General features: G+C 26.5%; 2 protein-coding genes across 4 annotated transcripts; both read left to right on the forward strand.

Moving 5' to 3' along the window:
- Positions 1–5: 5 nt before the first annotated feature.
- Positions 6–12,525, forward strand: LOC117158203 (dynein axonemal heavy chain 7). Of its 3 annotated transcripts, XM_033336858.2 has the most exons (3): positions 6–91; positions 2,658–12,249; positions 12,406–12,525. In XM_033336858.2, the coding sequence occupies exons 2-3, from the start codon at positions 2,672–2,674 to the stop codon at positions 12,509–12,511; spliced, it is 9,684 nt and encodes a 3,227-aa protein (XP_033192749.2). In that variant the 5' UTR covers positions 6–91; positions 2,658–2,671; the 3' UTR covers positions 12,512–12,525. The 3 variants fall into 3 exon arrangements, with proteins under 3 accessions (XP_033192749.2, XP_076480495.1, XP_076480496.1); XM_076624380.1 differs by lacking the exon at positions 6–91 and having other exon boundaries at positions 106–12,249; XM_076624381.1 differs by lacking the exon at positions 6–91 and having other exon boundaries at positions 106–12,249; positions 12,336–12,469.
- On the forward strand, positions 12,507–14,788 carry LOC117158209 (NSFL1 cofactor p47). Its single transcript, XM_033336869.2, has 5 exons — positions 12,507–12,743; positions 13,204–13,639; positions 13,716–14,004; positions 14,083–14,286; positions 14,371–14,788. Exons 1-5 carry the CDS (start codon positions 12,642–12,644, stop codon positions 14,498–14,500), a joined length of 1,161 nt encoding a protein of 386 aa, XP_033192760.1. The 5' UTR covers positions 12,507–12,641; the 3' UTR covers positions 14,501–14,788.
- Positions 14,789–14,841: the final 53 nt, after the last annotated feature.

Consider the following 14,841-nt stretch of genomic DNA (forward strand, 5'->3'; position numbering starts at 1 on the left):
ATAATCAAAACTGCCGTGAATCAAAGCAAAAAACACAAATGAGAAACTATTGTGAAATAACCTGTAATACTAAAGAAATTATTAAGTTAAGGTAAATAATATTAACTGAAATGATATATAAAGATATATATATCTATATTATCTTATATTATAATAATTTATAATAATTACAATAATTTAATGTCATAATTTAACTTGCATTTTTCATATGGTTATCTTAAAAATAAATTTATTTATTGTACGTTTTTATTTACTTAATTAATTTAATTATTTTACTGTTATTTAGTGATATTTAAGTACATTATTCATAGTTGTACATTTTAAGGTTATCAAAAAAAATAAAAATAATCTTCTATATGTGAAACTGTGTATTACTTTTATTTTTGAGATTATATAATTAATAATCAATATATATTTACATCTCTTAAATTATCAAATAATTTTTAATAATGCTGGCTATTTTTATAACTATCTAATTTTATGTCTACTAAAGAAATATAGCAATGCTGATGTATTGATAAAACATTCTACATTCACAGTATAAATTTATTCTGTACTTAACTGTGTAAGCTGAAATACTTAGTAAATCTTTTGTAAAAATTTATTTATGTGTAACATGGAAGTAAACGTAATGGATGTATACCAATCAAATAATCTAAGTACCAACTCTTTATTATCTGATGATAATTTAATATATGATAAAATGAAAATGTGTTTAAATTACATTCATTTCAAAGTATTTCCCACTGATTGGGAAAAAAATATTTTGAATTTATTACCAAAGAAATATAACAGAAAATATTCTTTTCTAATAAAAACAATATTAAAAGAAGTAAAAGACATATATGCTAAGGATATGCAAGATTTCTTAAACAAAGTTACATTATCAAATCATAAAAAGAATGATGATTATGTTTCTAAGATAATTTATGCGAACCATAAATTCTTTGATGATCAAAATGCTTTTAATAAAAATATTTTTTTAAGACGTGGTAAATTATTAAATAAAAGATATTATCTTTATTTAGAACCAATTAGAATTATTATAAAACAAGCACAACTGAAACTTCCAGTATTTATTTGCAACTTTGAACATTATCATAATTTTGGGCTTATGTCATTAACTGATTTTCAAAATATGATTAATAATGATATTAAAAAAGGATCCTTGGCACTAACAAATCAGTTTTATACTAAGGTGGCAACAGCTGTAGCAACAAATAAGATTTTAAGGAACATTAATAAGAAACGATTACCCAGTATTATGCACTGTATAACACATGTTTTTGTGCAACAAATTTTGAATGTCATGATAAAATCTATTGATCATATAGTAAACACTATGAGTGATAAATATTGCTGTCCTCAAATCAAATTTCAACTTATTATGCAAGATGACCAATTATGTCTTAGTCCTACTGTTGAAGAAGTATATTCTTTATATCACGATATCATTGAAAAAATTAGAATAATTGCCCAAGATTTAATACCATTGGAAGAATGGCTTAATATAAAAGTATATTATAAATATATTAAAGTAGAATTACCAAATTGTTATATTAAAGAGTCTCATAACAAGTTGCAACTTACTTTAGATAACTTATTTCAATCTTTAAATGAACATGTAAAACATATCATTGAAGAATTTTATCTTATCTGTACACCTAATTTAAGGGAAAGAATATTATCATTAACATCTGAAAAAATAAACTTTGATTTATACATCCAACATATACAGGAATACAGTACCTATTTAATAAAATCAAATACAATGACATTGAATACATATCATGCAATAGGAAAATTGGAACAACATGGAGCTAAAGAATTTTTGAAACAGGAATCCTTTGATATTATAAATATTTTTTTAAACAAACTCATTAAATACCATCAAGAATTCAATGAATCTATTTGTTCAGATTTTGAAAATTTAAAAACAAAGATATTAAATATTCCAAAAAATTCACAATCCTTAATTGAGTTAACTGAATATATTTCCTATGCATCACAAGTGCTAATAAGAGAATTAGAACGTAAAATTCAGTGTTCAATACACATGTTAAGCATATTATCAGAGATAACAGTTTTATCAGATGATCACATTCAATTAAATAAAGAGACTATTAATTGGTTATATGAAATTGAAGCAATATTTAAACAAAGTAATATATTATGTGAGGCAATGAAAAGTGAATTAGAAGATGATATGCAGAAAAGGATAAATAACTTAAACATTAATGTGGATAACATCATTCCTCAACTTAGTGTGTTAGATAATATGGATAATATAAACAGAATTGAAGAATATGTTGAATATTATAAAGGTCTTCTAAAACAAATAAATCAAATTAAACAGGAAATGCGAAGAATTAATGAAGAAGAAACATTATTTAAATTTCCTGAAACTGAGTTTTCAAATGTAATTGAATTATATGAAATGATCATATCATTTCATGATCTCATTTATGTCATTTATGAATGGCAAAGAGATTATTCTGTATGGTTAGATGGTCCCTTTGAATGTTTGGATGCTGTCATTATAGAAAACAAAACATTGAATTATTTTGAAAAAGTTACTGAAATGAGCAAAATGTTTAGAACAAGGATTAAAATGGATGTAACACTGAACAAATGTTTCAAATTTTCTGGACTTGCAGATGATCCAGATCCGATGCAACAACCTGCACCATTAAAGTTATGTTGGCAAGCACTTAATTCTATAAACAATTTTAAGCAATATTTACCATTAGTAACATGTATGTGTAATTCAGCTCTGCAAAAACGACATTGGATAGAAATGTCTGCAATATGTAAGTTTAATCTTACACCTAATGCTGGGACTAGTTTAAGAAAAATTATTTCATATAATTTAATGAGTGATATTGAGAAATATAAAGCTATCAGTTTAAGTGCTAATAGGGAATTAAAGATGCAACAGAAATTATTGAAAATGATCAAAGAATGGGATAAAATTTCTTTTGAAATAAGTCTTGATAAACAAACTGAAATGAATGTATTTTCTAATATGGATGATATAGAATTATTACTTGAAGATCACCTTATAATTATTGAAGAAATGAAAACTTCAAATTTTGTTAAAGAAATAGCTTCCTTAATGACAGATTTTTTAATGTCTCTCACTAGGATTCAAGAAATTATTAATCAATGGAATTACATACAAATATTAGTTCTTTCCTTAAACTCTACTTTTTGTCACCCAAGCATAAAAGTACATTTAGCCAAAGAATTTCTTTTGTACAAAGAAATTAAAGAAGTCTTAAAACATATTCAAAAGAAGCTCTCAGAAACACCTACTTTTAGAGAACTTAATGATATAATAATTTCAAAATCTTTACTCAATATTGTTGAAAAGCTTGAATACATAAATGAAGAAGTTAAAAATTATATACAAACTAAGAGACAATATTTTCCAAGGTTTTATTTTCTTTCTGATAAAGAAATTGAAGAAATATTATTTAAATCTGATATATCTATACAAAGTATATGTATACAAAAATGTTTTGAAGGTATACAAAAACTAAAAATTGATAAAGAAAAATCTATTTGTTCCATTTTTGGTGATTATGAAGAAGAATTACGTTTAGAAAAATTAATTTCACTTAATGTTCAATATGATCATGAAGAGAAATGGTTGATATATCTTGAAAATGAAATAAATACCACAATAAAAAAAAGCATTCTCCTATCTTATCAAATATTTAGTAAAACATTTGCACATAATAGCATTATAAATTTTCCAAGTATGGCAATTGTTTGTACTTTTCAACTTTGCTGGACTATCGAGGTACATAGGTGTCTTACTCCTTTTAATTTTAAAGCTCTGAATTCCTTATATTCAAGATATATTAATTATGTAACTAGCTTAACTAGTGAATTGAAAAATTATTCGATAAAAAGATTGAGAAATTTGTTAATGTCTTTAATTACTATATTAATTCAACAAAAAGACATTATTCAGTTATTATTAGACAAAAATATTACCAGATCTACAGACTTTGAATGGGTTGCACAATTACAATATTATTTAGTAGAAGATTGCATAGAAGTATCTATTTTTAATACAACTATAAAATATGGGTATGAATATAGTTATTACAAACAACATATAATAAATACTCCTTTAACAGATAGATGTTTTCATACTCTTATGCAAGCGTATAAGTATCATTTATATGGTGCTATTACAGGACCATCTGGTACAGGAAAATCAGAAACTCTCAAAAGTTTAGCTAAAACTATTGCAATACAATTTCGTTCTTTTAACTGTACTAATACATTATCTTATAATTTTCTATCTCAAGTATTTAAGGGATTTATTTCTTGTGGAGTATGGCTTTGTTTTAAAAACTTTGATACATTAAAAATTGATCTCCTATCAAGACTCGCACAAACTCTTACTTCTATTTTTCAAATTATAGCAACAAATTTAAAAATCACAATGTTTGAAGGTTCCTCATTAAGAGTAAGTAGAATTGGACATATTTGCATCATTACAAAACTGAATCTATTCCAATATTCTAATTTACCGGATAATTTAAGAATATTATTTAGAACAGTATCTATGATAGTACCAGATATGAATAAAATTATAGAAGTTGAATTTTTCGCTGGTGGCATATCTAATTCAAAGCTATTAACTTCAAAATTAGTTACGCTATATAAAATATTATCTGAGCAATTATGGTGTCAATCATGTAACATTTTTAATTTGTATTCTATGAAGACAATTGTCAAAACCACAATTTTTTTAAAGAGAAGTTTTCCACATGAAAATGAAACTGTACTACTTTTACGTTCATTAATTAATGTTAATCTTCCAAAACTTTGTAATATAGATACACACATTTTTAGAAATATAGTTCATTACATGTTTCCAGATCTTACCTTGTTGCCTCCTAACTATGCAGTATTTTTAGAAACTCTTGAAACAGTATGTACATCTAAATCTATCCATATTCATGATGTTTTCAAACTTAAAATTATACAAATATTTGAATTAATGCATATTCATCAATGTTTAATGATTGTTGGTAACCCTTTTGTTGGGAAAACAGAAATATTAAATATCCTTCAAGTTGTTTTATTGTCTTTATATGAGCAAGGCAGTGAATTTGGTGTTAATATAAAATTAGAGACAATAGTTCCAAGTACAATTGATGTTAATCACCTTTTTGGTCATTTTGATGAAAAATCTAAAATTTGGAAGGATGGAATATGTTCCAAAATGATTCAGCCATTCTCAAAGAATGATTCCTTTGACAGAAGGTGGATAATATTTGACGGACTTCTAAATAGTGTATGGATTGAAAATTTATATGCAGTTCTTGATATAAATAGGATGTTATATTTATCATCAAATGAAAAAACGAATATGACAAATTTTGTATCCATTATCTTTGAAACAATAAGTATGGAAGATATTTCTCCTGCTATTTTATCAACTTGTGGTATAATTTATATTGAGTCAAATTCTATTGATTGGAGACCCTATGTTAAAACCTATTTTTCCAAACACAATATTTATGACGAACATAAAAACATATTGTATCCATTGTTTGATTGGATAATAGAGCCTTGTTTACAATTTATACAAAAGAATTGCACTGTAACTTTAAATGTTGGCCAGTTACATTTTGTAATGTCAACATTAAATTTGTTTGAAATGTATTTAAGGGATGCTTTGACGGAAAATACTGAAGAGAAGGGGAAAACATCCCATTTTTTAATATGGGCTCAGGTTGCACTTATATTATCTATAATATGGGGTTTAGGAGGAAATTTAGATATAGATTCTCATACTAAATTTAATTCTTTCTGTACATCACTTTGGACTGGTGCAATTAAAGAATATCCAAAACCAGAAATAATAAAGGGTTTTGACATAACACTACCTCATGAAGGCTTAATACAAGATAATTTTTATATCTTCAAAGGTGTTGGAAATTGGAAGTATTGGGGAAGTACTGATATATTAAAGAGTGAGCAAATATTAGAAAACTCTGGTTGTAATGAAATTTTTGTACCAACAATTAATACAATAAAATATAATCACATGATTCTCAAACATATAAAATACAGAAAACCTTTCATTATTTGTGGAGATGAATCTATTGGAAAAAGTTATCTTATAAAAACTTTATTGAAAAATAAATTACCTGAAGGAATATGTTCCAATTTACTTAATTTTATTTCTCTGAATACAGTTGCTAAAACACAACAATTATTACTTTCAAAATTAAATAAAATAAGAAAAAGGCACTATGGGCCACCGAAAGATCAGTTTTGTATTAATTTTATAGATGATCTTAATATGCAAAGATATGAATGCCAATCAGAAATAAATGGTATCTTAGATCTTATTCGACAATATCATAGTTATGGTTACTTGTATGATATTAATGATTCTGAAAAAATTTGTATTAGTGACATTATGTTATCACTTTCAATTGTAACTAATACCAAAATTAAAATATGTCCTAGATTTTTAAGGCACTTTAATTTATACACTATGTATGCCCCTGCTACAGATACTATATTTAGAATATTTTCAAATGTGCTTTTCAGTAATTTAAAAAATAATTCTTTTACTGCAGATATATTCAGTACTGTAACCAGTATAATTAATGCTACGATTGATATATATAATTCTATAATTAAAACTTTACTACCAATACCTACTAAGTTTCAGTATCAATTTAGTATAAGAGATATAAGCAGAGTTATTAACGGATGTAGTCTTCTTCAAAAAGAATCAGTAGAAACTAAAGTTACCTTCATGCGGCTTTGGGCTCATGAGGTATGGCGAGTTTTTGGTGATCGAATATTGGATAATAATGACAAAGAATGGCTTTTTACACAGATTAAAATAACCTGCAAACATCATTTCAAAGATTCATTTGAAACAGCTTTTGATTATCTGCCAAAATTTGATAATAATGAAATTATCAAGGATAGTTTTTGTAATTTAATATTCTGCACTTTTATGTGTACAGAAAAATATGAAAATAAAAGATACGAAGAAATAAATTCTATTGAGAAATTACAAACTAAAATTATTTTTTATATAAATGAATATAATAATAATAATGTGAAAAAACGGATTGATATTGTAGTATCACAGTATATTTTAGAATGTTTGATAAAAGTTTCAAGAATTTTAGCTATACCAGGAAGCAATTTATTAATAATTTCTAGTATAGGATTTGGTAGAAAGTCCTTAGCAAGTCTAGCTGCTTATATGCAACAACAAGAATTATATGAACCTTCTGTGCAATCTTATTGTGACTTCAACATGTGGAGAAAAGATATAAAACTGGTTTTACGAAAGTGTGGTGAGTTAAAACAGAATTTTATCCTCTTTTTAAAAGATAAACAAATAAAGAATAATTTTCTCCGTGATATTTGTTGCCTATTGTCTACTGGTGAAATACCTGATTTATTTTCTATTGAAGAAAGGTGTGATATCATTGAAATGATACGTTTGCATGCTCAAGGTGGTAATAAAAATGAAGAAATTAGTAATCATGCAGTAATGAATTTTTTTTTGGAACAATGTAGAAGAAAATTACATATTATATTTTGTTTTACTGAAACAAACAAAAATATAAGATCATATTTATATAAATATCCAGAATTAATAAAATATTGTACAGTAAACTGGTATGAAATGTGGCCAACAGATACACTTTTCCAGGTAGGTTTGAAATACATTCAAGACATTAATATTGAAGAAGACATAAAAGCAAATGTAATAAAAATTTGCATACAATTATATAACTATGTACAAGAAATAAGCAAAGAATACTACAAAGAAACTGGAATGAAAATTCATGTTACATCAGTTACATATTTGCACATGTTAAAATTATATGTTCACTTGATATGTAAAAAACAGGAAGATATTGTTACATTGAAAAATAAATACCTAACAGGTTTAGAAAAATTAGAATTAGCAGCTCAACAAGTAGAAAAGATGAAAGCCACATTAACAATATTGAAACCACAGTTAGAGTTATCTGCCCAAAAAACGATAATTACAATGAAAGAAGTGGAGAATGAAAATATTATTGTAGAAAAAGCAACTGCTGTTGTACAACAAGAAGAAGAAATAGCAAATAAGAAAACAGAAATTGCTGGGAAATTAAAATTGGAATGCGAAGCTGATCTAGCTGTAGCAATTCCAATTTTAGAAGATGCTATTGTTGCATTAAATACACTAAAACCTACAGACATTACATTGGTTAAAGCTATGAAAAATCCTCCTGATACTATCAAGCTAGTAATGGCAGCAATATGTGTAATGCTTGATGTTCCCCCAGATAGAGCAATTGATTCAGTTACTGGCAAAAAATATACAGATTATTGGGGTCCAAGCAAACGCATTTTAAGTGATATGAACTTTTTACAAATTTTAAAAGACTATGATAAGGATAACATTCCATCTAATATTATACAAACTATTAAGAAGACATACATAATAGATAGCAATTTTAAACCACATATCGTTGCCAAAGCATCAAGTGCTGCAGAAGGCCTTTGTAAATGGGTATGTGCAATGGTGTCTTATGATGAAGTTGCAAAGGCAGTTGCTCCTAAAAAAGAAAAATTGCTTATTGCAGAAAAAGAATGTAATGAAGCTGAAGCATTTCTAAATGAAAAACGGAAAACTCTGTTGACATTAAATGTTAAACTCGCTGCCTTGAATGACAGTCTTCAAGAAACACTACAACAAAAAATAAAACTAAAGCAAGAAGTAGAAGACTGTACCATCAAACTTCAGAAAGCAAAAAATTTAATGGCAAGTTTAGGAGGGGAAAAAAATCGTTGGATGCAGATTGCAGAAAATCTTAAAAGGAATTATGATAATCTTGTGGGTGACATGATATTGACATGTGCAACTATAAATTATGCAGCATCATATAATATTGTATTTCGTAACAAAATTTTAGAGCAGTGGAAACAATATATGGAAATTTTGAAAATATCATATAGTAAGAACTATAATTTAATAAATATACTTGGAGAAGAAAATGATATAAACCATTGGTATTTTTCTGGTTTACCTAAAAATAGCTTTTCAGTTGAAAATGCAATTATTATGACTAATTCCAAATTATGGTCCTTATTTATTGATTCACAAAATCAAGCAAATGAGTGGATTAAAAAAATTGAAAAAAAGAATAATTTAAAAATTATTAAGCTCACTGACTCCAATTATTTGTCAATTATTCAATATAATGTTGAAAATGGTATCCCCACATTAATTGAAAATGTAGGAGAAGAATTAGAAATATCATTGGATCCTTTTCTTCTAAAAAGAATTTACAACGATGAAAAATCTTCATACTTAGATATTGGTCATGATATAATAAAATATTCATTCGATTTCCGATTATATATTACAACGCGATTACTTAATCCTCAATTTTCATGCGAGATGTTTAGCAAACTTACAATAATTAATTTTTCCATTCCCAATGAAGCTCTTCAAGATAAACTTCTTGATTTTATTATTTACAAAGAAAAGCCAGAACTTCAAGAAAAGTTTAAAATTTTACTTATGGAAGATGCTAACAATAAAAAAATATTAAAGCAACAAGAAGATATAATATTAAATATCTTATCTTCAACAACAACAAATATTCTTGAGGATGAGACTGCTATAAAAAGTTTAGATTCTTCAAAAAATTTTTCTTTGAACATTATCAAGAAACAAGAAATGACAAAGGTAACATCACAAGAGATAAATAAATTTCGAAATACTTATGTAAATTTTGTTAAATATTGTACAGATTTATTCAATACATTAAATGTTTTGCCATATTTAAATCATATGTATCGTTTCTCTTTTTCTTGGTTTATACAATTATATAGAAGATCAATTGAAATTTCAAGTAGAAGTGTTATTCTTGAAAAACGATTAAAATATTTAAAATTTTCATTTACTCAAAGTCTTTATTCAAGCATTTGCAGATCTTTATCAGAAAAACATAAAATACTGTATTCTTTTCTATTATGTTCAAAAATTCTATTGAATGATCAACAAACAACTGAAGAAGAAATTAAATATTTTATGACATCAAACATAAATCATAGTAATACAGTTCCAAATTATAAATTTGATTGGCTTCCACAAAGTATTTGGATAAATATTTATAATCTCAGTAAAATACTTCCTTCCTTCTATGATCTTGCAGATGATTTTTGTTCTAATGATAAGGCTTGGAAACAATATTATGTTTCCGAATCATTTGAAGATCATCTGATGCCAGAACCTTGGATTAATAAGTTATCTTTGTTTCAGAAACTCATTCTTGTAAAAATTTTACGTCCTGATCAAATTACAATACAGATTATGAAAATGATAGAAAATATGTTGGGAAATACACAAAACCATTCCCCTAAAATTAAAATATCTCAATCATATGCGGAATCCAGTTATTTAACTCCACTTTTATTTATTTTACCTGCTTCTTTAACACCATTATCTATTATTTCTACATATGCAAATACTAAAGGTTACTTATCCAAATTTGTCTCTCTATCTATGAGTAAAGGTGAAGAAAAGAAAGCTGAATTTCTTATAAAGAGAGCTCAGAAGGAAGGAGGTTGGGTGTTTCTGCAAAATTGTCATCTAGTAACTCATTGGTTGGCTAATCTTGAAAAAATTTGTGATAATTGTAACATTTCTAATTCATCTTTAGATTATCGCTTATGGTTATCCAGTTGTTCTATCAATGAATTTCCAATTAGTATATTGCAAAATAGTATAAAAATCATGCACGATTATCCTTTAAATATTAAAGAAACATTGTTGAATATTTATCAGTCAGAACCTATAATAAATAAAGAATTTTTTGAAGGCTGTCCTGGAAAAGATAAAATTTTCTTAAAACTTCTTTTTGCAATATGTCTTTTTCATGTAATTATACAAGAGAGAGAACACTTTGGGTTTCAAGGATGGAATATACCATATAAATTTGATCATACTGATCTTAAAATATCCATTATGCAATTACAAAATTTCATAAATAATGCAGATCATGTACCCTTTGATATTTTTCTATATCTTATTGGAGAATGCAATTATGGGGGCAAAATTCGAGACGAATTCGACAGTAGATATTTAAAACATCTTTTAACTGATTATTGCAATCCTAACATAATTGAAAATGGACAGTATGTACATGCAAATGGCATACAGGAATTAATACCACAAAGATGTGAATATTATCAAGTAATTGATCATATTAGGAAAATTCCATCAAACTTATCATTTCAAATATTTGGGTTTAATAGAAATGGTATTATTATTCGAAATACTATGATAGCTACAGAATTGATATCATCTCTTTCATATATGAGCTCTCCAATTTCTTTATTAGATGAAGAGTTACAGAAAGATCAAGTATTAATTTTAATTAATGATATTAATGATAAATTATGTGATGCAATTAAAATTAATGAAATTCAAGAACAATGTACTTCTATGCTTAAAGAACCTTTGCAAAGAGTTCTTTTTTGTGAAATCAAATCATTAAAACATATTTTAGAAACCATAATAAAGGCATTGACTAATTTAAAATTAGCATTGGATGGTTATCTTCTTTTTACGGATTCGTTGAAAAAATTAGCAAAAGAAATATGTAAAAATAAAATTCCACATACTTGGAAGATGATACAAATTAATATTCTTTCTGAAACCTTAACAGACTACATCGATAATTTATTAAAACGTGCTAAGTTTATTCAAAATTGGATTAATCAAGGACGTCCAAAAATTATTTGGTTTGATACATTATTTCATTACAAAATGTTCTTTTCTGCAATATTATTGACATTTTCTAAAAGGTATAATATATCTATTGAAGATATCATTTTCGATTTTGAAATAGATACAAAAAAAGAAATTGACGAAGAATATGATGATGCATATTTAATTTGTGGACTGCATTTATGTGGTGCTCGATGGGATTTGGAAAAAAGAATGTTAGTCGAAAATTTTACAAATGAAATCTGGCAAAATATGCCACCAATACATCTTAAATGTTCACGGAATAAAAATAGTGCAGATAAAATCTATGAATGCCCTGTCTATATAACTGCTGCTAAAGATATTGATAAAGATATCAAATTTTCTTCAAAGAATTATATAATTAGTATACCTTTGAAAACTGATACCCCTGCAACTCATTGGATAAAGTGCGGTACAGCTTTATTTTGTCATATGTAAGTTATATAAGTTAAGTAAAAAATATTAAAATAAAAACAATTTTCATATACCATATTTGTATATTTTTTACAATAATATCTAGTAATATGTTTAACGTACAATACTTAAAGTAAATGTATGTGTGGAATTATATCAATGTGATACAATTATAGAAATTATCAAAAAGTTAAAACTAAATCAAAATGTTTATTCAAACATTTCGCGGATTCTTTCATTGTGTATATATCCGGTTCAGTTCCATATAAATGGAAGGAATGACAGGTAAATTGAAGAAATTGACGTAAAGTTGAATTACTGAACAAAGGAAATTATTATACTGGAAATTTTTTAAGCTATAATTACAAGCGTAAGTTGCGATACATTGCGAGTGGTGTAATATTTGCTTTCAATGGCGAACCATGATGAGTTGGTTTCGCAATTTATAGATACAACTGGGGTTGAACCTGAAGAAGCACGATTTTATCTTGAGTTATTTAATTGGCAGCTCGAGGTGAGGCAGCATATTTATTACACCTTTTATAAACTTTAATGCGAAATGTTATAATTTTTTATTATTATAACTAATTTTTCTATCGATCTTCAACGTCAACTTTGTAACCTTAAATTTATTACATTTTCCTATTTTTATCACGCTTCATTGCGTGATTTTTTAATGTTTTGAAGCGGACCATTGCTTTTGTTACTATATTAAGGGCTTCTTTTAACCAAAAAATGTTTGACAACGTTACATACATAGCAATAATGTCGCAATATCGTGATTAAAGTTATTAGATGTTATATTTTAGGAATATTGTCATTGACATTATACCTAAAATAAGATTAGTCATCATAAAGAAAATTCTTTTACACATTGTGACTTCTTAATAATAAAGTTTATTGATTACAGTTTATTCTTAAGTGTGTCATTATCAATATCCAAGTATATTTATCAATTATATAAAACATTTTAGGTTGCTCTTGACACATTTTACTATCCTCCTGCTTTGCCTTCATTGTCTAATGAACCTACTGAAGGTGCAACATCAGAAGAGGAACGTACTGATATTGCAGATAAAAGCACAGGAAGCTTAAAATCATCAGAAATGGAAGGGAAATCATCGAAAGATAAAGCAAAACCAAAGCCTAAGTTTGCAATGCTTAGTGATCTTAAAGATAGAGAAAGTAGTCCTGAAGATGAAGAAGGACAAGCATTTTATGCTGGTGGTTCGGAACATACTGGACAACAAATTTTAGGACCAGGAAAGAAAAAGGATATTGTTAGTGATATGTTTAAATCATGTCAGAGACAATCAATTGCTGTAGAACCAAAACCAAGTGGGCAACAAAGACCAAATACCTTTAGTGGTACTGGGTATAAATTAGGTCAGACTAGTTCAGATACTGAAAGTAAGTTATCAGGATTATTAAAATTTGCTCTATCTTCTATAACAAGTTATTATATTGAAATAAATATTTTTTATAGTCGTTACTGCTACATCATCTAATCATCAACAATCAAATTCTGGACTAATTACTTTAAAATTATGGAAAGATGGGTTTACTATAAATGATTCTGAACTTCGTTTATATAGTGATCCAGAAAATAGAGAATTTCTGGAGACTATAAAGAGGGGTGAAATACCGGCAGAGATACGTCAAGAGATACAAGGTACTGAAGCACGCCTTGATATGGAAGATCATCATCATGAAATGTATGTCCCTCCAAAAGTAAAAGTGAAAGCTTTCAGTGGTAAAGGACATATGCTAGGGAGGTATATAATTCATATCTATACTTACAAAAATTATTTTTTATATACACTTTAGTTATTTTTAATAATATTTTTGTTCAGTCCTTCTCCAGCTACAGTTGGCATGACAATACCGGCAGATCTTGCAGATCAAGCAGCTAATGAATCTCAGGCAAAACAAAAATTAAATTTAGATGAATCAAAACCAGTTACAACAATACAAATTCGCCTTGCTGATGGAACTAATGTAAAAGCTCAATTTAATTTAACTCATACCATTAATGACTTGAGGCAATACATAATAACGTATCCTTTCTTAATTAATATTGTTATTATAAAGATAGACAAATTTATTATGTGTAAATATATTTTTCCTTAATTACTTCTTAGTATGAGACCTCAATATGCTATGAGAGAATTTAGTTTATTAACAATGTATCCTACTAAGGAGATTACAGAAGATAAAACTATTGAAGAAGCTGGCTTGCAAAATACAACAATAATTCAACGACTGAAATAAATGTCTTTCTAGATTCTTAGTTATGGGAGTTTAAGTGATGTATTGATTAGATGATTCATAAATATACATTGAAACACTTAAAAATAACATTTGGACACACTTGAGTAATTGAATGGCACTTTAATATTGTTTATTTTAATTTTAAGTATCGTTTTTGTTGTATAATATTTTTGCTAATGCAAGAAATATTTTACTGGAGATAAATCTAACAATAAAATCTTAATTAACATGGAATAAAATTACAAAACCTTTGTAAAATTTGCAATAAAATCATTCGATTTATATGTATTTATTATACACATCTTTTATATGTGGGTAACTAGCAATTATAATATAATAAA

The sequence above is a fragment of the Bombus vancouverensis genome, chromosome 14 (assembly GCF_051014615.1).
Source record: "Bombus vancouverensis nearcticus chromosome 14, iyBomVanc1_principal, whole genome shotgun sequence".
In the NCBI taxonomy this organism is placed as follows: domain Eukaryota; kingdom Metazoa; phylum Arthropoda; class Insecta; order Hymenoptera; family Apidae; genus Bombus; species Bombus vancouverensis.

Excerpts from the sequence above, each read along its gene's own strand:
- LOC117158203 (XM_076624380.1), top strand. The coding sequence starts at position 608 with ATGTGTAACATGGAAGTAAACGTAATGGATGTATACCAATCAAATAAT. Across the intron at positions 12,250-12,405 it reads ACAGCTTTATTTTGTCATAT|AAATTATCAAAAAGTTAAAA; the intron begins GTAAGTTATATA and ends ATACAATTATAG.
- LOC117158209 (XM_033336869.2), top strand. The coding sequence starts at position 12,642 with ATGGCGAACCATGATGAGTTGGTTTCGCAATTTATAGATACAACTGGG. Across the intron at positions 12,744-13,203 it reads TATTTAATTGGCAGCTCGAG|GTTGCTCTTGACACATTTTA; the intron begins GTGAGGCAGCAT and ends AAAACATTTTAG. Across the intron at positions 14,005-14,082 it reads AAAGGACATATGCTAGGGAG|TCCTTCTCCAGCTACAGTTG; the intron begins GTATATAATTCA and ends ATTTTTGTTCAG.